This window comes from Pan troglodytes, chromosome 13 (assembly GCF_028858775.2).
Source record: "Pan troglodytes isolate AG18354 chromosome 13, NHGRI_mPanTro3-v2.0_pri, whole genome shotgun sequence".
Classification (NCBI taxonomy): domain Eukaryota; kingdom Metazoa; phylum Chordata; class Mammalia; order Primates; family Hominidae; genus Pan; species Pan troglodytes.
Window position 1 is genome coordinate 104733775 of NC_072411.2, and position 23042 is coordinate 104756816.

The 23042-nt window shown below is 40.0% G+C and overlaps 1 protein-coding gene and 1 pseudogene across 1 annotated transcript in view; both read left to right on the plus strand.

Annotated features, from left to right (window-relative positions):
- LOC129143431 (bone morphogenetic protein receptor type-2-like) overlaps positions 1–23042 on the plus strand; it is a 115870-nt gene that overhangs the window by 62481 nt on the left and 30347 nt on the right. The window contains 4 exon segments of the mRNA XM_054680082.2: positions 6421–6531; positions 7585–7676; positions 11522–11752; positions 12793–12907. Of these exon segments, the coding sequence (XP_054536057.1) occupies positions 6421–6531; positions 7585–7676; positions 11522–11752; positions 12793–12907 (549 nt within the window).
- Positions 13097–13785, plus strand: LOC134808067 (large ribosomal subunit protein uL13-like; annotated as a pseudogene).

Here is a 23042-nt window from a genome sequence, read left to right on the forward strand (position 1 = left end):
TTTTCTGACTTGTTATCAGGGAAGTGTTTTGGCTTGTTACTAAGATGGGAATAAAATTCTTTGCATCTTTGTATACTCTAAGCAGAAGTGGGAGTCACTTTTTTTCACATTGGTCGAGACAGCATCTTGCTCTGTCACCCAGACTGGAGTGTGGTAACACAATTATGGCTCACTGCATCCTCGAACTGCTGGGCATGAGCAGTCCTCCTGCCTCAGCCTCCCAAGTAACTGGGACTATAGGCATGCACTACCACACCCAGCTAATTTTTTATTTTTTGTTGAGACAAAGTCTTGCTCTATCACCCAGGCTGGTCTCAAGCTCCTGGCCTAAAGCAGTTCTCCCAGCTTAGCCTCCCAAAATGCTGAGATCACAGGCATGAACTACTGTTGCCTGGCCTTTTTTCACCTTTTTTTTTTTTTTTTCCTGAGATGGAGTTTCGCTCTTGTTGCCCATGCTGGAGTGCAATGGCGCCATCTCGGCTCACTGCAGCCTCTGCCTCCCGGGTTCAAGCGATTCTCCTGCCTCAGCCTCATGAGTAGCTGGGATTACAGGCATGTGCCACCATGCCCGGCTAATTTTTGTATTTTTAGTAGAGACGGGGTTTTACCATGTTGGCTAGGCTGGTCTCGAGCTCCTGACCTCAGGTGATCCACCCGCCTCAGCCTCCCAAAGTGCTGGGATTATAGGGGTGTGAGCCACTGTGCCTGTCCCCTTTTACACATTTTAACATATGTGATGTAAGTCATTTTATCTTATCTAAAAAGCTGTCAGTTGAGGCTATTATTATTATTATTATTATTATTATTGAGTCTCAGTCTGTCACTCAGGCTCGAGTGCAGTGGTGTGATCTCGGCTTACTGCAACCTTCGCCTCCTAGGTTCAAGCGATTCTTCTGCCTCAGCCTCCTGAATAGCTGGGATTACAGGCACGCACCACCACACCTGGCTAATTTTTGTATTTTTAGTAGAGATGGGGTTTCACCATGTTGGTCAGGCTGGTCTCAAACTCCTGACCTCATGATCCACCCGCCTGGGTCTCCCAAAGTGCTGGGATTACAGGCGTGAGCCACTGCACCCAGCTGAGGCTATTATTTCCTTATCACCAAGAAAAAGAAATACCATCAAGTAATTTTACAATGCCACAAATATGATATATCCCACTGTAGGAGATTTTAAGATGTGATCAATGTATGTATTAAAATTGATGAAATATGGGAGTTGTCACCTATGTAAATGTGAACTTGATTGTTAACTCTGGCAGAATGTCCACTCAGCAGCAACCCTTCAGTGTTTCTGTCAACAAACCATATGCGAAGTCAGATGAGTTGTATTGTTTGAAAATGTTTCATTGGATAACAAAATGTTGATGGTTGCTAACGCTTAGTGATGGGCATTTGGAATTTGTATGTACACTCCACTTCTGTATACAGTAGTAAGTTTTTTATAATAAAAATATTAAAACTAGAACAAGCAACCTTCCATTGGCACTTTCTGGCATGATCAAGAAAGCATCTGCATTAAAATTTTCAGAGTCGTGTTAGTGGATGGAAAGAAAATTCCAGAGACAAAAGTCAAAAGAATGTTTTAAAGAAATGTTGGGTTATGATCTCAGTGATGTTTTTAATGACACATAAGGTAGAAATGTATGGAAAAATAGGACATAGTTGACAAATTTGAAAAGATATTCAGAAGAATCTAACTCTAAATATGAAAAAGTTTTAGGAATACCTACACCAATTTATTTTGCATCTGTTTTTCTTTTTACAGGCTGTATGAGTGTGACTTTAATAATCTCTGTCCAAATAAGTCTAAAGGAGCTTATCAAGAAGTAAAGCATAACATTCTAGGGGATAAGTCATAGTTGGTCGTAGTTTAAGCAGCATACTTTTTAGTATCTCTTATTTTGAATAAAAAAAAAGTAAGTACCATGTATATAGTTAATCATTTTTAGTGTTTCCAAGATACTGCTTTTCTTCATAGGCTATAAAAAGCTTTTGTTGCTTATATTAGTAACAAAAACAATTTTGCAAATGGAAACATTTCTAGAAACCTTACTATTTATATTAGTATTATATAAATTTATCCAATTTCCAGAAATTTGGGTAATGCTAAAATCACTTTCCAACAACTAAGACTAGGAAAATTGTCATTTCTATTTTGTAATAAAAGCTTGATAAAATACACATTAGTTAGCTATATGCAATGTTCTCATAATTTAGTAAAAGCAAAAAAAAAAGCCTAGAAAGCTAAATCTTAGTGGAAAAATCTTTATTATTAAATTTTCAAATGTACTAATTCTGTGCTTTTTATGTACAACATTTGGTTTTTCAGGTTTTTTCAAAATCTAACCTTTGTTACATTAAAATTTTAATATTTTATTTAATTGGTAATGTCCTTTAAATAACATTAATCTAAATTTTCAATACTGAAATTTAAACATGTCCACATATTTAAGAATTAAAAATTAGATTTTTAAAAAATAAAATTAGATTCCTTATCACTTCTCATTCCTAGTTGAATTCAAAATACATTTTTCAAATAAGTAATATGGTTCAGTTCTTTTGGGAATTATAGCATTGGATATCTTAACTCATTTCCAGAGACAGTTTTATCTGTAATGCCATATTAATATTACATTTAATATTTAATTTTATTTTTTATACAGAAGACTTAAGATAATCTTTATTAACTCATATTTACTTGAATTACACAAGAATGTAAGAACACATTTAAATATTCAGTCTTTCTCATTTGGATGTGGCAAAACTTTGTTTCATGTTAGACTACGAATTTTTTTATTGTAACAAATATTTAAAGAAATACCAGTTTTTGGCTGGGCGCGGTGGCTTATGCCTATAATCCCAGGACTTTGGGAGGCCAAGGTGGGCAGATCACGAGGTCAGGAGTTCGAGACCAGCCTGACCAACATGGTGAAACCCTGTCTGTACTAAAAAATACAAAAATTAGCTGGGTGTGGTGGCGCGTGCCTGTAATCCTGCTACTTAGGAGTCTGAGGCAGAAAAATCACTTGAACCCAGGTAGCGGAGGTTGCAGTGAGCTGAGATCGTACATCTGTGACATGGATAATATTCAGTGATAAAAGGAAATGAACTGCTAAGCCACAAAAAGACATGGAGGAACCTAAAGTACATATTGCTAAGTGAAGGAAGGCAGTCTGAAAAGTCTGTATATTGTATCATTCCAACTATATGACTTTCTGGAAAGGAAAAACTATAGGCACATAAAATATCCTTGTATAGTCATGAATCTATAAATTATTTAGTTTTGTGTGTGCGTGTATGTGTATGTATTGAAAATAGTTTATCTTTTAGGTTTAGCAAATTCTAAAATGAGGTTTTTTTTGGTTTTTTTTGTTTGTTTATTTGTTTGTTTGCTTTTGAGACGGAGTCTTGCTTTCTCACCCAGGCTGGAGTGCAATGGCATGATCTTGGCTCACTACAATCTCTGCCTCCTGGGTTCAAGTGATTCTCCTGCCTCAGCCTCCTGAGTAGCTGGGATTACAGGCAAGCGCCACCATGCCCAGCTAATTTTTGTCTTTTTAGTAGAGATGTGGTTTCACCATGTTGGTCAGGCTGGTCTCAAACCCCTGACCTTGTGATCCGTCTGCCTCAGCCTCCCAACGTGTTGGGATGACAGGAGTGAGCCACCGCACCTGGCCTTAGTTTTTTTTTTTTTTTTGATTGAAGTAAAATTCACATAACTTAGAATTAGTCATATTAAAATGTACCACTCAACACATTCATAGTGTTGTGCAACTATGACCTCTGTCTAGTTCCAAAACATTTTCATCACCCCACAAGGGAAACCCTGTATCTAATAAGCAGTCACTCCCTATTTCTTCCTCTCCCAGTCCCTGGCAACTACTAACCTGCTTTCTGTCTATGAGTTTGGCCTATTCTGAGTATTTCATTTCAATGGAATCATAGAATATTCAACCTTTTGTAAATCCTTTGTAGGAATATACCACATTTTGTTTATCCATTCATCAGTTCATGAACATTTGTGTTGTTTCCACTTTCGGCTGTTGTAAATAGTGATGCCGTGAACATGCGTGTAGAAGTTTTTGTTTGAACACTTGTTTTTGGTTCTTTCTGATATATGCCTAGGATTGGAATTGCTGGGTCTTATGGTGATTCCATGTTTAACTTTTTGAGGAACTCACAAACTGTTTTCTACTGTATACTTACCATTTTATATCCCACTTGCAATGTACAAGAGTTCTAATTTATCCACATCCTTGCCAGCGCTTTTTATTTTCTTTTTTTTTAATTGTAGCCATGCCAATGTATGTGAAATAATATCTCACTGTGGTAAAATGAGTTTTATATTTAGCTTTTCTGCCTGTAACTTACTCTGTGTGTTAAAAGGAGGCACAATGATCAATGTGTTAAAATCTATTAATATCTGAAAAATGGGCTGGGCACAGTGACTCACACCTGTAATCCCAGCACTTTGGGAGGCCAAAGTGGGCACATCAACTTGAGGCCAGGAGTTCAAGACCGATCTGGTTAACATGGTGAAACCCCATCTCTACTAAAAATACAAAAAATTATCCAGGTGTGGTGCTACAAACCTATAATCCCAGCAACTCAGGAGGCTGAGGCACAAGAATTGCTTGAGTCTGGGATGTGGAGTTTGCAGTGAGCTGAGATTGCACCATTGAGCTCCAGCCTGGGCGACAGAGCAAGACTCTCTTAAAAAAAAAAAAAAAGAAAGAAAGAAAAAAGAAAATATAATAAATGGCCTGCAAATTAAGAGTATTTCAGTGTTGTTTCAACATATCCTTCTATAGAAATATAGTTTAGACATTTTAATAAGCAACTTCTACTTAATTTGATTGAGACAAATAAATTCATTAAAACAGGAATGCCCATTAGAGGAACTCTTTGCCGTAGAGGCATCCTACTTTGCCATAGAAGCTTCTAATTTGAGTATAATATGCTTGATTTTGATTGAATATAAAGAATGAATAAAGATGCTGGCAGTCATCAAGCGCAGCTTCTGATCAGTATTACCAAACATTGCATAACTACGTCTAGTAAAACAATGAACAGCTCTTTCATAGGGCAACTCATTCTGTTTTAGACAGGTCTGTTTATAAGCCATGCTTTTCTGTATGCTCAACTAAAGGCTCTTATCCTTGAAGATACACTGATTGGAACTGGTTATTTGATGTGAAGACAGCTATCATATCCTCCCAAGTTTTCTTTTTTTTCCTCATCAGATGCTTTCAGTTCTTTCTACCCATCACAGTTCAGAGGTCTCAAACCTTCATAGTTGTACTTGCTCTCTTTTGGATATGCTCTAGTTTGTGGCCATCCACCCTAAAGGGTATTTGCTCTAGATGCGATCTGACCCACAGAATGGAACTTAACACATAAAATGTTTACATGTTTGTGATAGCCCTGTGATTTACCTATGTGTGTTCCCATTCCATTCTGCAAGTGAGTAAACTTGGGCTCAGATAGGAGAAGAAACTTTCCTAAGGTCATATATTAAGTGGAAGAAGTGAGCTTCAAGTCCTATTCAGATTTAACTGCCTGCAAAGCCATGCTATTTTCATTAATAAAAATACCAATATTGATAAGTGTAACTACCATTTATTGCGTAGATAATATATGCTTTTTTAAAAAAAAACTTTAATTTTTTTTTTTTTTTTTTAAAGAAACAGAGTCTCACTTCATCACCCAAGCTGGAGTGCAGTGGTACAATCATGGCTCACTGCAGCCTCAAACTCCTGGGCCCAAGCAATCCTCCTGCCATAGCCCCCTGAGTAGCTGGGACTACAGGTGCATGCCACCATGCCTGACTAATTTTTTTTTTTTAATTTGTTTTAATGCCTGGCATTTTGCTATGTTGTCCAGGCTGGCCTTGACCTTGTGGCCTCAAGTGATCCTCCTGCAGCAGCCTCCCAAAGTGTTGGGATTATAGGCATGAGCCACTGTGCCCAGCCAGATAATATATTCTTGACGTTGTGTTAAGTACTTAGACTACCATCTAAATCTTACAGCTAACTTGGGAAATACAGAGTACTATTTTTATAAATGAGGAAATTGAGGATTTAAAACCAAATGTGATTCTAAAACTGTTAGATTCTAAGACTCTTAATATTATACTATCCTGTCTAATCTGTTTCATGGTATTGTTGATGTTTTAATAATTAGGAGCACACCTACTTGGTGTTTTAGTGTTCCAAATCTATACGGAATAGTCTGTATGATTAAAAAATATAATTTGTAATTATCACATTTATTACTAATTTTTTCTTTCATTTCCTTTGATGCAAAAACATTACTAATTTGATTATACATGGGTACAGCCTTTCTAAAGGGCAGTCTGTCAGTATTTAACAAAATACTTCTTAAAAAAAATGACATTTCAAAATTTGTTTTCTTTTAGGTCCACCTCATTCATTTAACCGAGATGAGACAATAATCATTGCTTTGGCATCAGTCTCTGTATTAGCTGTTTTGATAGTTGCCTTATGCTTTGGATACAGAATGTTGACAGGTAAAAATTACTATTTTTTGTCCTATTGTTTATTAAACATGCAATTTAATCAATTTATTTGCTCCTTTTAAATTCCGTATGTTAAAAAAAATAGTCTCAAAGTTATGCAAAATACACCCAGCCTCAATAGTATCATGTATGGACAGTATTGTTTCATTTAAATTATCAGTCACTACCCCTTTCCATGCCACTGGATTATTTTGAAGCAAATCACAGATATCATATATCTGTAAATATTTAATTAGATATTATATATCTATAAATATTATCTCTACAATACAAGAGCTTTTTTTAAATTTTATTTTATTTTATTTTATTTTTGAGACGGAGTCTCGCTGTCGCCCAGGTTGGAGTGCAGTGGCGGGATCTCGGCTCACTGCAGGCTCCGCCCCCCAGGGTTCACGCCATTCTCCTGCCTCAGCCTCCTGAGTAGCTGGGACTACAGGTGCCCACCTCCTCGCCCGGCTAATTTTTTGTATTTTTAGTAGAGACGGGGTTTCACCGTGTTAGCCAGGATGGTCTCGATCTCCTGACCTCGTGATCCGCCCGCCTTGGTCTCCCAAAGTGCTGGGATTACAGGCGTGAGCCACTGTGTCCGGCCAGTACAAGAGCTTTAAGAATACATATCCATAATACCATTTTCACATCTGAAAAAATAACAGTAATTCCTCAGTATCATCAAATGTCAAGTTGGTTCTAATATACTTTAGGTTTGATGGACTGTTTAGGAAATCAGCGTTCATTGATTCATTTGAATAACTTCTATACAATCTTCTTTAAAGTTTTTATAATATTGCTTAGGGTTTTAAACTTTTAAAGTAAGTCATCATGGAAGTGTCTCCCAGAATTTGGCTTTCATGCTATTCTGCATTCATCTTAATTTATAGGTATTACCTAGTTTAGTAAATAGCTTTACTCCTATTGACATTAGGCATAAATCTTGCTGCTAATCTTTCTGCAGCTCTTCTTTTTAAGTGTAATATTATAAAAAGTGTAAAAAGATATTCATTTTAAGAAAACCATATATTAGTAACCTGTTTCCTGTTCCTATAGGAGACCGTAAACAAGGTCTTCACAGTATGAACATGATGGAGGCAGCAGCATCCGAACCCTCTCTTGATCTAGATAATCTGAAACTGTTGGAGGTAAGTTTGATGTTAGATTATGGACTGTTGTTTCTACTGTGATACTAGACCTGGAACAGTGACTTCATTCAATCATTAAGACATTCATTCATTTATTTAACCCTATTTACTAAATTACAATTTTTTGTCAAGGCCTATTCTAGGCACTAGGAACATAGGTGAACAATACAGATATGTCTCCTGGGGCTTCTATTTGAGTTGGGGAGTCTACAAACAGGTACAGGAATGTATAATATAATTGCAAGTAGTAGTAAGTGCTATGAAGAAAAGTACAGTGGATAAGAAAGTGATGAAAAGGGGGTTATTAAAGAAAATACGGGCCAGGCGCAGTGCCTCATGCCTGTAATCCCAGTACTTTGGGAGGCTGAAGCTGGTGGATCACCTGAGATCAGGAGTTCAAGACCAGCCTGACCAACATGAAGACACCCTGTCTCTGCTAAAAATACAAAATTAGCCAGGCATGGTGGTTCATGCCTGTAATCCCAGCTACTCAGGAGGCTGAGGCAGGAGAATTGCTTGAACCCGGGAGGCAGAGGTTGCGGTGAGCCGAGATCGCACCATTGCACTCTAGCCTGGGCAACAAGAGCGAAACTCTGCCACAAAAAAAAAAAAAAAGAAAGAAAAAGAAAATATGGCCAGGTGCAGTGGCTCACGCCTGTAATCCTATCACTTTGGGAGGCTGAGGCAGGGGGATCACTTGAGGTCAGGAGTTCAAGACCAGCCTGGTCAACATGGTGAAACCCTATCTCTACTAAAATACAAAAATTAACTGGGAGTGGTGGCGCCCGCCTGTAGTCCCAGCTGCTTGGGAGGCTGAGGCTAGCGAATTGCTTGAACCCAGAAGGTGGAGGTTGCAATGAGCCAAGGTCACGCCACTGCACACTAGGTGACACAGCAGGAATCCGTCTCAAAAAATAAAAAAGAAAAAGAAAATATATTTAGAAAGAGGTTGACCTTTGAGTAGAGATTTGTACAGGGTATGAGAATAAAGACATGAAAGTTTGAGAAGAGTGTGCCACAAGGGATCCATAATAGACAACAAATAAATACTCCTTGTCTGCATATATTACATATTTTTATAGATACATAAGGCTCTTATATATAGAATTTAAGTTTCATTTGGTGATATCTCAGAAGCTACATTAAAAGTGTTACCATGATGAGTGTTTTTATATTTATTAAGAATGACTTGAAAACTATGGTCCCCAAACCAGAGACTATTAAATAATAGATGTGATAGATTTGGCTATATAAAAAATTATAAGAACTTTCTGTTTTGGGAGAGACATACCATAAACAAAGATAAAAGCCAAATTTGAAAAATAAATTTCAACATTTCAACATATAAGGGAAAACTTGATAAAGAACTGATATAAATCAAGATGAAAGAAACATTCTATAGCAAATGGACAAAAAGGCTGAGTGCTGTGACTCACACCTGTAATCCCAGCTCTTTTGGGAGGCCAAAGTGGGTGGATTGCTTGAGCCCAGGAGTTCAAGACAAGTCATGGGCAACATGGTGAAACCCCATTTATTTTGTAAAAAATACGAAAATTAGCTGGGTGTGGTGGCACATGCCTGTAGTCCCAGCTACTCGGGAGGCTGAGGTTGAAGGATCACTTGAGCCCAAGAGGTAGAGGTTGTGGTTAGCCTAGGTGACAGAGACCCTGTCTCAAAAAAAAAAGGACAAAAGGTATTAACTGCCAATTCACAAAAAGAAGTAAGTGTGGCTAAGAAATGTACAGTAAGATGTCCAATTTACAAGGCTGAAAGAAATACTAGTTAACCCATGGAATTTTAGCCATGATTAAGTGATAGAAACACTTCCAAACATTGCTGAATTAACTATATATTGATATAACCTTTTTAAAGGACACTTTGTATAATTTTGACCTGGAAACAGTGTATGAAACACAACATATATCCTTAAATAAATGATGGTAAATCCCCAACCTGTTTTAATAAAAAGTAAAAGCAATCCCCAGAAGCCAAAAATAACGAGAATGGGTTACATTTTGCTGGTTCTTTGGGTGTTGAGTAATTTTTTTGTATTCTGGATATTGTGAATATTGTATTGTGGAACACTGAAGTCAAAAATTAGCTAGGTATCATGGCACGCGCCTGTAATCCTAGCTACTCAGGAGGCTGAGGCAGGAGAATCACTTGAACCCGGGAAACGGAGGTTGCAGTGAGCTGAGACCGTGCCACTGCACTCCAGCCTGAGCGAAAGAGCAAGACTATCTCAATTAAAAAAAAAAAAAAAAAAAGATTTTTTTTTTGTTGTTTTAGTAAGCAATAAACTTGGTTGAACACATACCACAAATCTGTCTGGGGCAGAAGCTCAAATCTCAGTTCAGTTATTTTATCTTTTTTTTTTTTTTTTTACTCTGTCATCCAGGCTGGAGTGCAAGGCATGGTCTGGGGTCACCGCAACCTCTGCCTCCCGGTTTCAAGTGATTCTCCAGCCTCAGCCTCTATGTAGGGATCTTTATGCAAGTATTTAAGTCTCCACAAAAGTGACTACAGGCGCGTGCCACCACGCCCAGCTAAGTTTTGTATTTCTAGTAGAGATGGGGTTTCACTGTGTTGGCCAGGCTGGTCTCAAACTCCTGACCTCGTGATCCACCCGCCTCAGCCTCCCAAAGTGCTGGGATTACAGGCGTGAGCCACCACGCCCGGCCTCAGTTATTTTATCTTTAGCTGGAAACTCTCTTGTATATTCATTGGGCTTTCCTCTCTCTGAATTTCTCCTTTCTAGGGTTCTCCCCTCACTTTCTAGCAACTGTGGCTGTCCAAAATATGTCCTGAGTTTCCCAAGGCCAGAACAATTTTCTGTTCTTCTTTTTTCTTTTTTTTTTTTGAGACGGAGTCTCACTCGGTCACCCAGTCTGGAGTGCAGTGGCGCGACCTTGGCTCACTGCAAGCTCTGCCTCCCAGGTTCACGCCATTCTCCTGCCTCAGCCTCCTGAGTAAGTGGGACTACAGGCGCCCACCACCACGCCTGACTTTTTTTTTTTTTTTTTTGTATTTTTTTAGTAGAGATGGGGTTTTACCATGTTAGCCAGGATGGTCTCGATCTCCTGACCTCATGATCCACCCACCTCAGCCTCCCAAAGGGCTGGGATTACAGGCGTGAGCCACCGTGCCTGGCCTCTGTTTTTTTTTTTTTTTTTTTTTAATTGAGACAGTCTTGCTCTTTCGCCCAGGCTGGAGTGCAGTGGCGCGGTCTCAGCTCACTGCAACCTCCGTTTCCTGGGTTCAAGTGATTCTCCTGCCTCAGCCTCCTGAGTAGCTAGGATTACAGGCGTGTGCCATGATACCCAGCTAATTTTTGTATTTTTAGTAGAGACAGGGTTTCACCACTTTGGCCAGGCTGGTCTCGAACTCCTGACCTCAAGTGATCTGCCCACCTCAGCCTCCCAAAGTGCTGAGATTACAGGCATGAGCCACCACACCCAGCCTAGAATGATTTTCTTTAGCAATTTTAGTTCCACTGCACAGTGCTGATTTCAGCCTGCCCTCAGGATAAAAGTCATAAAAATGGGTAGCTTGCCCCATACCACTTTTTTCTCAAAGCTTTAATGCCTCTCAAGATCTATCTGCCTTTAGATCTTTCTTTTTTTTAAATTTTGTCCAGCATTTATAAATGTTCTCTATGGGCAGGCTGGGTCTGGTAGGAGCTTCATCAGCCATACTAGAACAGAATTTATTAATTTCTTGATAATGGAATAAACTGTAAGCAACAGAGAGCTGTAGCATTCTGTTTAAATTTGTACTTTATTATTTAGTAAATTTGATTGTTCAATTGTGATATTAATACCTTGCTTTCTTTAAAACAATTGCAGCTGATTGGCCGAGGTCGATATGGAGCAGTATATAAAGGCTCCTTGGATGAGCGTCCAGTTGCTGTAAAAGTGTTTTCCTTTGCAAACCGTCAGAATTTTATCAACGAAAAGAACATTTACAGAGTGCCTTTGATGGAACATGACAACATTGCCCGCTTTATAGTTGGAGATGAGAGAGTCACTGCAGATGGACGCATGGAATATTTGCTTGTGATGGAGTACTATCCCAATGTAAGTTCTTCATAGAAAATAAACTGAGGCCAAGTGTGGTGGCTTATGCCTGTAATCCCAGCACTTTTGGAGGCTAAGGCAGGTGGATCACTTGAGGCCAAGAGTTCAGGACCAGCCTCGCCAACATGGCAAAACTCCCGTCTCTACTAAAAATACAAAAATTAGCCGGGTATGATGGCACACATCTGTAATTCCAGCTACTTGGGAGGCTGAGGCCCGAGAATTGCTTGAACCCGGTAGGCGGAGGTTGCAGGGAGCCGAGATTGTACAGCCCTACTCCAGCCTGGGCGACAGAGCAAGACGCAATCTCAAAAAATAAAAAAAAATAAACTGACATTTATATTAGTTGTTAATCAGACTTCAGAGAGGACCACTGTATTACAGATAGAGCATTGCTGACTCACAAACTGGATTATTAATGGTCTGCAATGAAATAAGGATCTCACACCAGAATGTGAATCAACTAATTATACTGTTTGTTGCGCTGTCTCCTCTTTCTATCTGTTTTTCTCTTCTTTATTTAATTTTTTGATAAGTTTTTTGATGAAAGAAGCAGTACTTTGATTGACATTCATTCTGATGCAACATTCTTTTCTCATAAGCAACTGGTAATAGTTTGTAGATAAGCACTTTGAGTGGCACCAATACATAAATGAATATATTTACAAAATCCTTTTGTTTTCTACTTATTAACCATAACAATATAATTTGTATTCATACTGGTGAATGATACACTTTTCTATCTTAATTTGATCAAAGAATTGTTTAAAAGGAAATAATCATTCATAATTTTTAGTATTAGAGACATAAAAATTGATAATGTTTAAATTCCCCTTTCCATCCCTTCCTCTCCTCTCTACACACAGAAATGTCATACTAACTCTTTCAAGATTCTGAAATGTAGTAGTTCATTAGATCTTCATGGAATCCTAGCCTATTTGCAAATTCTTTATAAGGATGCTAATTCACTCTTCATGTTAAAGTGAGTTAATTCTACCTTTTTTTTTTTTTTTTTTTTTGGCATTTTTTCCTCTATATAGGGATCTTTATGCAAGTATTTAAGTCTCCATACAAGTGACTGGGTAAGCTCTTGCCGTCTTGCTCGTTCTGTTACTAGAGGACTGGCTTATCTTCACACAGAATTACCACGAGGAGGTAAGATAGTCAATAGATGAAATTGACACTCATGTGGGTTCAAAATTCACAACAGGAAATTTTAATTATATCTTCAAAGTAAAAGTATAATTTATATTATTGGAGATTTATTATTAGTCAGTTGTTTGAAAGATTCAGCATGAAATGCATTTGAAATGTAACAGAAAGAGCTTTCCCACGCAGCTGCCAAGATGGCAGAGGGGCAGTCCTGGTGCTTGATAGCTGAGTAAAACTCCTGGGCTACCTGGAGGCTATCATGACCCAGCAGAGAAAGTAGTGGTCATGTCCTGTGAGGACATCAACATTTCTGGCAGTTTCTACAGAAACAAGTTAAAGTATCTAGCCTTCCTCTGCAAGCGGACAAGCACCAACCCTTCCCAAGGACCCTACCATTTATGGGTCCCCAGCCACATCTTTTGGCAGACCACCTGCGGTAGGCTGCCCCACAAGACCAAGCAAGGCTAGGCTGCCCTAGATCACCTCAAGGTGTTTGATAGAATCCCCCTGCCATATGACAAGAAAAAGCAGATGGTGGTTTCTGCCACCCTCGAGGTTGTACGTCCGAAGCCTTGAAGAAAGTTTGCCTACCTGGGGCACTGGGCTCAGAAGGTTGACTGGAAATACCAGGCAATGACAGCCACCATGGGGGAGAAGAGGAAGGTCTATTATCAGAAGATCTGTTACCAGAAGAAAAACAGCTCATGAGGCTATAGGAAAAGGCTGAAAAGAACATAGAGAAGAACATTGACAAATACACGAAGGTCCTCAAGGCCCACAGACTCCTAGTCTGAGTCCAATAAAGACTGTTTATTCCTCATGCTTGTCCTGGCCTGCCCTTCCTCCATTGTTGCCATGGGGATGTAGGGGACCCAGGGGCAGCAGTCCAGGTGCCCTAGGCAGCCTGGGACTTACAAAGCTGGAGATAAGGAATGAATCTTAGTCACTGTCTTTCTATTAGGTTACTTTAAACAACTCTAAAAGTTGTGCAGACATAATTTGTCTATGATGTACTTGTTTGCAAGAGAGTTTCATAAAATCATTAGTAAAAACAACCTGCTACTTCAGTTGGAATACTGGCAGCCCGGGCGTGATTGATGGCTCATGCCTGTAACTCTGACACTTTGGGAGACCAAGGCAGGTGGATTGCTTGAGCTCGGGAGTTTGAGACCAGCCTGGGTAACATGGTGAAACCCTGTCTCTACAAAAAATATAAACATTAGCTGGACGTGGTGGCATGCACCTGTAGTCGCAGCTACTTGGGAGGCTGAGCTGGGAGGATTGTTTGAGCCTGGGAGGTGAAGGTTCTAGTTAGCTGAAATCACACCACTGTATTCCAGCCTGGCTGACAGCTAGACTGTCTCAGAAAAAAAAAAAAAAAAGCAAATGTGAACTGGAACACTAATTGAAGAGTTTCCCTACCTTGTGAATGGGGAATCTGTTTATATTTCCTACCTTGTCATATACTGTACTCTGCAGCTGTTAGGATGTGAGAAAATGCCTGTGGGGACAGTATGAGCCTGGTGTTGTACAGGGTATTTATGGATGTGTAGGCTAGGAAGATATGCAACCAAGGGATTACAGCCATTGCATTCTCTTCCCTGTACTTTGTGATGAGAAACAAATAAATTAATTTTAAAGAAAAAAATATAACAGGAAGAATAAGAGAAAGAACTTTGGCTGGCATGGTGACTCATGGCTGTAATCCCAACACTTTGAAAGGCCAAGTGGATCTCAAGGATCACTTGAGCACAGGAGTTTGAGACCAGCATGGGCAACAAAGTGGGACCCTTTCTCTACAAAATATAAAAGAGTTAGCCAGATGTCGTGACATGTGCACATAATCTGAGCTATTTGGATGGCTGAGGTGGGAGGATTGCTTGAGTCCAGGAGGTCTAGGCTGTAGTGAGCTGTGTTCACCCCACTGCACTCCAGCCTGAGTGACAGAGTGAGACCCTGTCTCAAAAAAACAAAGAAAGAAAAAGAACTTCAAGACTTACAGGGACCATTAAGAATTTAATTCTTGGCCGGGCACGGTGGCTCACGCCTATAATCCCAGCACTTTGGGAGGCCGAGGTGGGCGGATCACAAGGTCAGGAGTTTGAGACCAGCCTGACCAACATGGTGAAACCCCGTCTCTACTAAAAATACAAAAAATTAGCCAGGCATGGTGGCACGCTTCTGTATTCCCAGCTACTGAGGAGGCTGAGGCAGGAGAATCGTTTGAACCTGGGAGGCAGAGGTTGCAATGAGCCGAGATCACGCCACTGCACTCCAGCCTGGGTGACAGAGTGAGACTCCCTCTCAAAAAAAAAAAAAAAAAAGAAATTCTTGTCCATTAATAATTTCTGAGTTGGGTGCAGTGACTCACATCTATAATCCGAACAATTTGGGAGGCCGAGGCAGGAGGACTGCTTGAGCCCAAGGGTTCAAAACCAGCCTAGACAACATAGTCAGACCGCCATCTCTACAAAAAAAGTTTTAATCAACTGGAGGTGGTGGCACACACCTGTGGTCCCACCTACTCAGGAGGCTGAGGTGGGAGGATAGCTTGAGCCTAGGAATTCTAGTTGCAATGAGCTATGATCATGCCACTGCACTTCAGCCTGGTTGACAGAGTGAGACATCGTCTAAAAAAAAAAAAAGAAAAATGAATTCCTTTTCATACTCTGAACATTCTTCCTCTGAGATATACATGCGAGCATACTTAGAAAATATTCTTTTCAAAAGAAACTATCCACGGAGTAAACAACCTACAAATGAGAGAAAATATTTGCAAACTGCACGTCCAACAAAGGTCTAATATCCAGAATGTATAAGGAACTTAAACAATTGAACAAGCAAAAAACAAATAGCCACATTGAAAAGTGGACAAATGACATGAATAGACACTTCCCAAAAGATGACATACAAGCAGCCAACAAAAATGCTCCATATCACTAATCATCAGAGAAATGCAAATCAAAACCACAATGATATACTATCTTACAACAGTCAGAATGGCTGTTAATGAAAAGTCAAAAAACAACGGATGCTGTTGAGACTGGAGAAAGCAGAACACTTATACATTATTGGTGGGAGTATAAATTAGTTCAGCCACTGTGGAAAGTAGTTTGGAGATTCCTCAAAGAACTTTAAACAGAACTACCATTTGACCCAGCAATCCTATTACTGGGTATATATCCAAAAGAAAGCAAATAATTCTACCAGAGAGACACAGGTCTTCTGTTTTTCACAGCACTATCCATAATAGCAAAGATACGGAATCAACCTACTTGTCTGTCAGTGGTGGACTGGATATAAAAAATGTGTTAAATGGCCGGACGTGGTGGATTACGCCTGTAATCCCAGCACTTTGGGAGGCTGAGGTGGGCGGATCACCTGAGGTCGGGAGTTCAAGACCAGCCTGAGTCAACATGGAGAAACCCCATCTCTACTAAAAATACAAAATTAGCCGGGGGTGGTGGTGCATGCCTGTAATCCCAGCTACTCGGGAGGCTGAGGCAGGAGAATCTCTTGAACGTGGGAGGCAGAAGTTGCGGTGAGCCAAGATCGTGCCATTGCACTCCAGCCTGGGCAGCAAGAGTGAAACTCCATCTCAAAAAGAAAAAAGAAAAAGAAAATGTGTTACACATACACCATCGAATACTACACAGCCATAAAAATGAATGAAATCATATCCTTTGCAGCAACATGGATGGAGCTGGAGTAGGTTATGCTAAGCAGGAACAGAAAACCAAATACCACATTTTCTCACTTTATAAGTGGGACGTAAACATCGGGTACTCATGGACATGAAGATGACAGCAGTAGAAACTAGGGACTACTAGAGTGAGGAGAGAGGGAGAGGGGCAAGGGCTAAAAAACTGTTGGGGCCGGACGCGGTGGCTCATGCCTGTAATCCCAGCACTTTGGGGGGCTGAGGCAGGCGGATCACGAGGTCAGGAGATCAAGACCATCCTGGCTAACACAGTGAAACCCTGTCTCTACTAAAAATGCAAAAAATTAGTCGGGCGTGGTGGCGGGCGCCTGTAGTCCCAGCTACTCGCGAGGCTGAGGCAGGAGAATGCCATGAACCCGGTAGGCGGAGCTTGCAGTGAGCCGAGATCGCGCCACTGCACTCCAGCCTGGGCGACAGAGCGAGAGTCTGTCTCAAAAAAAAAAAAAAAACAACTACCTGTTGGGTACTATGCTCATTACATGAATAACAGGATCATTTGTACCTCAAACCTCAGCATCATACTATAAACCCAGATAACAAACTTGCACATGTACCCCTGAGTTTAAAATAAAAGAGGCCAGGTACCATGGCTCACACCTGAAATCCCAACACTTTGGGATGCTGAGACGGGCAGAGAGCCCAAGAGTTCAAGACCAACATGGTGAAACCCTGTCTCTACAATAGCCAGGCATAGTAGCATGCATCTCAGGAGGGTAAGGTGAGAAGATTGTTTGAGCCCGGGAGGCGGAGGTTACAGTGAGCCAAGATCTCGCCACTGCACTCCAGCCTGGGCAACAGACCAAGACTGTGTCTGAAAAATAAGGCTAGGTGCGGTGGCTCACGCCTGTAATCGCAACACTTTGGGAGGCCAAGGCAGGTGGATCACCTGAGGTCAGGAGTTCGAGACCAGCCTGGCCAACATGGTGAAACCCCATCTCTACTAAAAATATCAAAAAAGAAAATTAGCCAGGCATGGTGGCAGGTGCCTGTAATCCCAGGTGCTTGGGAGGCTGAGGCAGGAGAATCAACAAAAGCGAAACTCCATCTCAGAAAAGTAAATAAATAAAAGAAAAAAATGTTCTTTTGATTCTAGCGCATTTTCAGACTTTTTAAAGCCCATTTTTGGACCTTAGGTTAAGAACCTCTTAGCTAGGCTATATTATATTTTCCTTGTATTAATTTTGTTTAAGTGAACTACAGTGCATCATTAATTTTTTTAATTTTTAATTTTTGTGGGTACATAGTAGTGTATATATTTATGAGGTACGTGAGTTTTGTTGTTGTTGTTTTTTGTTTTTTTGAGATGAGTCTCGCTCTGTTCCCCAGGCTGGAGTGCAATGGCGCAATCTCAGTTCACTGCAACCTCTGCCTCCCTGGTTCAAGCAATTCTCCTGCCTCAGTCTCCCAAGCATTACAGGCATGCACCCAGCTAATTTTTGTATTTTTAGTAGAGATGGGATTTCACCATGTTGGCCAAGATGGTCTCGATCTCCTGACCTCAGGTGAGCCGCCCACCTCTGCCTCCCAAAGTGCTGGGATTACAGGCATGAGCCAGTGCACCTGGCTGGCTTTCATTTTCAAAGTCACCTCATTGTCCATCATGCCAGTCAGCAGGGAAAAGTAAGGGAAGGTAAAAGGAATTGTCCCTTTCTGTCTCCAGAAGTCCCACTCCTATGCTTGTTTGTTTCCCAGAACCTAGTGCACACTTAGCTCCAAAAGAGGCTGGTAATATAGTTGTTGCTGATGTTGTTGTTTCCTGCTTGTATTGCTGCCTCAAATAATATTGGGTTCTGTTACTAGGTAGGAAGAGAAGAATACGTTGTGGGGATCAGCCTTTGCTCGTGTTTCAGAGCTATGTAGTTATATTCCCTGTTGTAACTGTGGTCTTCCTCACCTTTCATGCATATTTTTGCTAGTTGTTCAGAGCATCTTTTTTTTTTTTTTTTTTTTTTTTTTTTGAGACGGAGTTTAGCTCTTGCTGCTCAGGCTGGAGTGCAATGGCGCGATCTCAGCTCACTGCAACCTCCGCCTCCCGGGTTCAAGCAATTCTCCTGCCTCAGCCTCCCGAGTAGCTGGGATTACAGGCATGCACCACCACACCCAGCTAATTTTGTATTTTTAGTAGAGATGGGGTTTCTCCATGTTGACTCAGGCTGGTCTTGAACTCCTGACCTCAGGTGATCTGCCCACCTCAGCCTCCCAAAGTGCTAGAATTACAGGTGTGAGCCACAGCACCCAGCCTGGAGCATCTCTTTAATACATTTGCTTTCTCACTTTGTTTCAATATACACCTCACCTCATAGATACCCCAAAGTTACCTTTGCTATAATTGTGTCTTTGTGCTTTCTTCTACCCTCATCCCTTTCTACATTTCCTTGTCATATTATAGCCCTGACATTATTTTTTCAGTCTCTCTGACATCTTTAGTGAAGAGAACTTTAATATATCAGTTTCTTAGATCTTTGTTTCATTGTATATTAGCATGGATCATCTTTTCTAGCTGATGCTTCATGTATAAATAATTTCTCCTGAATAATTTATCCGTTCATTTATCTTGACATCTTGCTTCTCCTGAATACAGAATTGTCCAAAGTATTGCCTGTGTCAGCAACTTGATGCACTTGCTGTAGTGCTTTAGCACATTAACCATTGGACTGTGTCCACTTAGCTCTTAAATATTATACTGCCTTTAAAAAGTTGGCTTAGCACAGAACTTAAAATGCCATCCTAATCTCCCTTTTCAAGGCTTGCATAATTTAGCAAGGTTTCAAGTCAAATGTAGGCTGAAAAGAATGATTGCCATCAGATGTAAGTTTTATTTAAACAGAGCTGTTACTCTGAAACATTAGCTAATGTTACCACTAAATAAGGGTAATACCTTTTTAAAAACTAAGTACATAGATGCTGCTATTGCATATAAATATAGTAGCTATTTGAATTTATGGGATTTTTTTTTTTTTTTTTTTTGGAGTCTCACTCTGTTGCCCAGGGTGGAGGGCAATGGCATAATGTCGGCTCACTGCAACCTCCGCCTCCTGGATTCAAGCGATTCTCCTGCCTCAGCCTCCCAAGTAGCTGGGATTACAGACGTCCACCACCATGCTGGGCTAATTTTTTGTATTTTAGTAGAGACAAGGTTTCACCATATTGGCCAGGGTGGTCTCAAACTCCTGACCTCAGGTGATCCACCTGCCTCGACCTCCAAAAGAGCTGGGATTACAGGCATGGGCCACTGTGCCTGCCCAGAATTTATGTTTTTTACCTGATTATTTAAAAAATATTCCCTGGCCGAATGCAGTGGCTCAAGGCTGTAATCCCAGCACTTTGGGAGGCCGAGGTGGGTGGATCGTGAGGTCAAGAAATCGAAACCATTCTGGCCAACATGTGAAACCCTGTCTCTACTAAAAATACAAAAAAAATTAGCTGGGCTTGGTGGCGTGCGCCTGTAGTCCCAGCTACTCGGTAGGCTGAGGCAGAAGAATCGCTTGAACCCGGGAGGCAGAGGTTGCAGTGAGCTGAGATTGCTGCCACTGCACTCCAGCCTGGGCGATGGAGCAAGACTCCATCTCAAAAATAAATAAATAAATAAATAAAAAATATTCCCAAGTACAGATGTTTCTTGACTTACAATGGGATTACATCCCAATGAACTGATTATAAATTGGCTGGGCATGGTAGTTCATCCCTGTAATCCCAGCACTTTAGGAGGCTGAGGCAGGAGAATCAAACTCCTGAGCTCAGAAGTTTGAGACTAGTCTCGGCAACATAGTGAGACCCCGTCTCTACAAAAATAAAAAAATTAGCTGGCTGTGGTGGCATGCACCTGTAGTCCCGGCTATTTAGGAGGCTGAGGTGGGAGGATTGCCTGAGCCCAGGAGGTCAAGACTGCAGTGAGCCAAGATCATGCCACTGCACTCCAGCCTGAGCAACAGAGCGAGACCCTGTTTTTATTTATTTATTTACTTTTGAGATGGAGTCTCGCTCTGTCGCCCAGGCTGGAGTGCAATGGCGTGATCTCGGCTCACTGCAAGCTCTGCCTCCCGGCTTCATGCCATTCTCCTGCCTCAGCCTCCAGAGTAGCTGGGACTACAGGCACCCACCACCACGCCGAGCTGATTTTTTGTATTTTTAGTAGAGACAGGGTTTCACTGTGTTGGCCAGGATGGTCTCGATCTCCTGACCTCGTGATCAACCCGCCTCAGCCTCCCCAAGTGCTGGGATTGTAGGCATGAGCCACCACGCCTGGCCAGAGACCCTGTTTTAAAAAAATGAAAGAAAGAAAAGAAAAAAGATCGTAAGTTAGAAATATTGTAAGTTGAAAATGCATTTAATACATTTAACCTACTGAACATCATAGCTTAGCCTAAACTATCTTAAATATGCTCAGAACACTTACATTAGCCTACAGTTGGCCGAATCATCCAATACAAAGTCTACTTTATAATAAAGGATTGAATATCTCATGTGATTTATTGAACACTGTTCTGAAAGTGATAAAAAGTAATGAAGTATGGTTTCTACTGATTGTTTACTGCTTTCCCACCACTGTAAAGTTGAGAAATCATAAATCAAACCATCTGTAAGTGAAAGATCATCTGTATGCCTATACTATACTATTTTTACTTGAAGTGCTCTTTCACTGAATTCTATCCTTCCCAGCATCTTCAGATATAACTTTGTTATTTGGAGTAGAAATTTGGTAGTAAGGAATTATACTGTTATTACTTATTCAGCTGTTTGTTGCTTCCGAATAAGGAAGAATTGAACCTATATTTATTTGTAATAAGATCTCCCTATGAATTTTTTCCATATTATAATAGCAACGCATGCTTATTACCAAAGAAATATCTGACCAAAAAAATAGATATAGACAACTCAGACTTCACCAGAAAATTACTGTTAAGTAGTTTGTATATAGTCTTTCATGTCCTTGGGAGGGCAGGGGGATAGCACTGGTAATAATTATGTATAAATATCCATAGATTGACTATTTTTGGTCAGGTTTTAAAAATACATATAACTAATATCTTGTTGTGCTTTCCTTTGAGATATTTGCCTGCTGCACTGTTCTGCCCAGGGCAAAATTATTGTATGTTCCAGCCTCCCTCCACACCCAAATAAAGAAAATTAAAATGAGTACAGAGGGGAATTTAAAAGGGAAAACTTTTCTCAAAAGGGCAGTCTGTAGTTCTGCCCATTGATTTGGTATTATTATATAAATATATTTCAATGTTTCCATGAGTTTTCCTATATAAATATTAGCTCAAGATTGTACGACATATATTTATGTTGTGGCTTTATCCAGAGTAAGAAATGCAGCTCTTGCAGGAATTGAGTAGGAGCCAAGTTAATACAAGCTTTGGAAGACTGGAGAACAGGAAGTGGGTAAGGGAGGAAATGAGAAAGAAATCAACTCTTAGGTGAAGAAATTGGTAACTCCTATTTTTTCTTCAAATTGTACTGTTGCTTAATTTTTTACATCAATGATTATTATAATTATCTGTAGTTTCATTACTGGTGAAATTGCATTTGAATGCTCATTAATGAGCGTAATACATCTGAATACTGAGTCTATTTGTGCCAAAATACAAATCCTCAGTAAATGTATTGACTTTGTTCTGATTGCTCTGTTTTTCTCTATACCTAAGCAGATATTTTAAATTTCAGAAATTGTGCTATAGAATTTTTTTTCAGTTCCAGAGCTATGGTTTTATTTAATACAAGGTTTATATAAGATTTCCTTATAGAGAAGAAAAATATAATGTACTTATATTTGGTAAGAGGCTTAGGTTAGATTCATTCTTTCAGTCGGCAATCATTTACTGTGTGTCTACTCTGTGCCAAGCCTTTTAAAGTCAGGTAAAAGATGTTCTCTTTCTGCCTTCATGGAGCCTGTAGTCCTATGATAAGGATAAAAAAGTAATAGAAGGAGCATAATACTACTTTGCTTCTGTAAAATCAGAAAAACAAGTTTTCATATCTTGGTGAGAGATACCACTTCCTCCACTTGTTTTTCCAAACCATTGTAAAACTATTTGTGGTTAGATTTGAAAAGCTGAGGTGGGCTTAGAGATATGGCTAAACCTCAGGGCAGAACTGGAATGTGCTGTCACAGATTTGATCTGTAAAGCCATAGAAGAGCAGTTTAAGATTTACGTTAAAATTTTGGAGCTCCATTAGTTTTTCACTGATACTTATTTTAGACAAGCAGACTTTTTTTTTTTGATGTTTATACCAAATATTCCTTTCTGTATTGCCTCCTTTTACAGCCCTATACTATAAATGAAGAGAAAAAACAAGTGCGTGTTAGAATCTGAAGTGGCAGCGTGTTTGTTTGTTTTAGTTAATGTTTAACTATACATGCAACAGGAGTTATATTGTAAAATATATTAGAAAATAGTGATGAGTGTGAGTTGA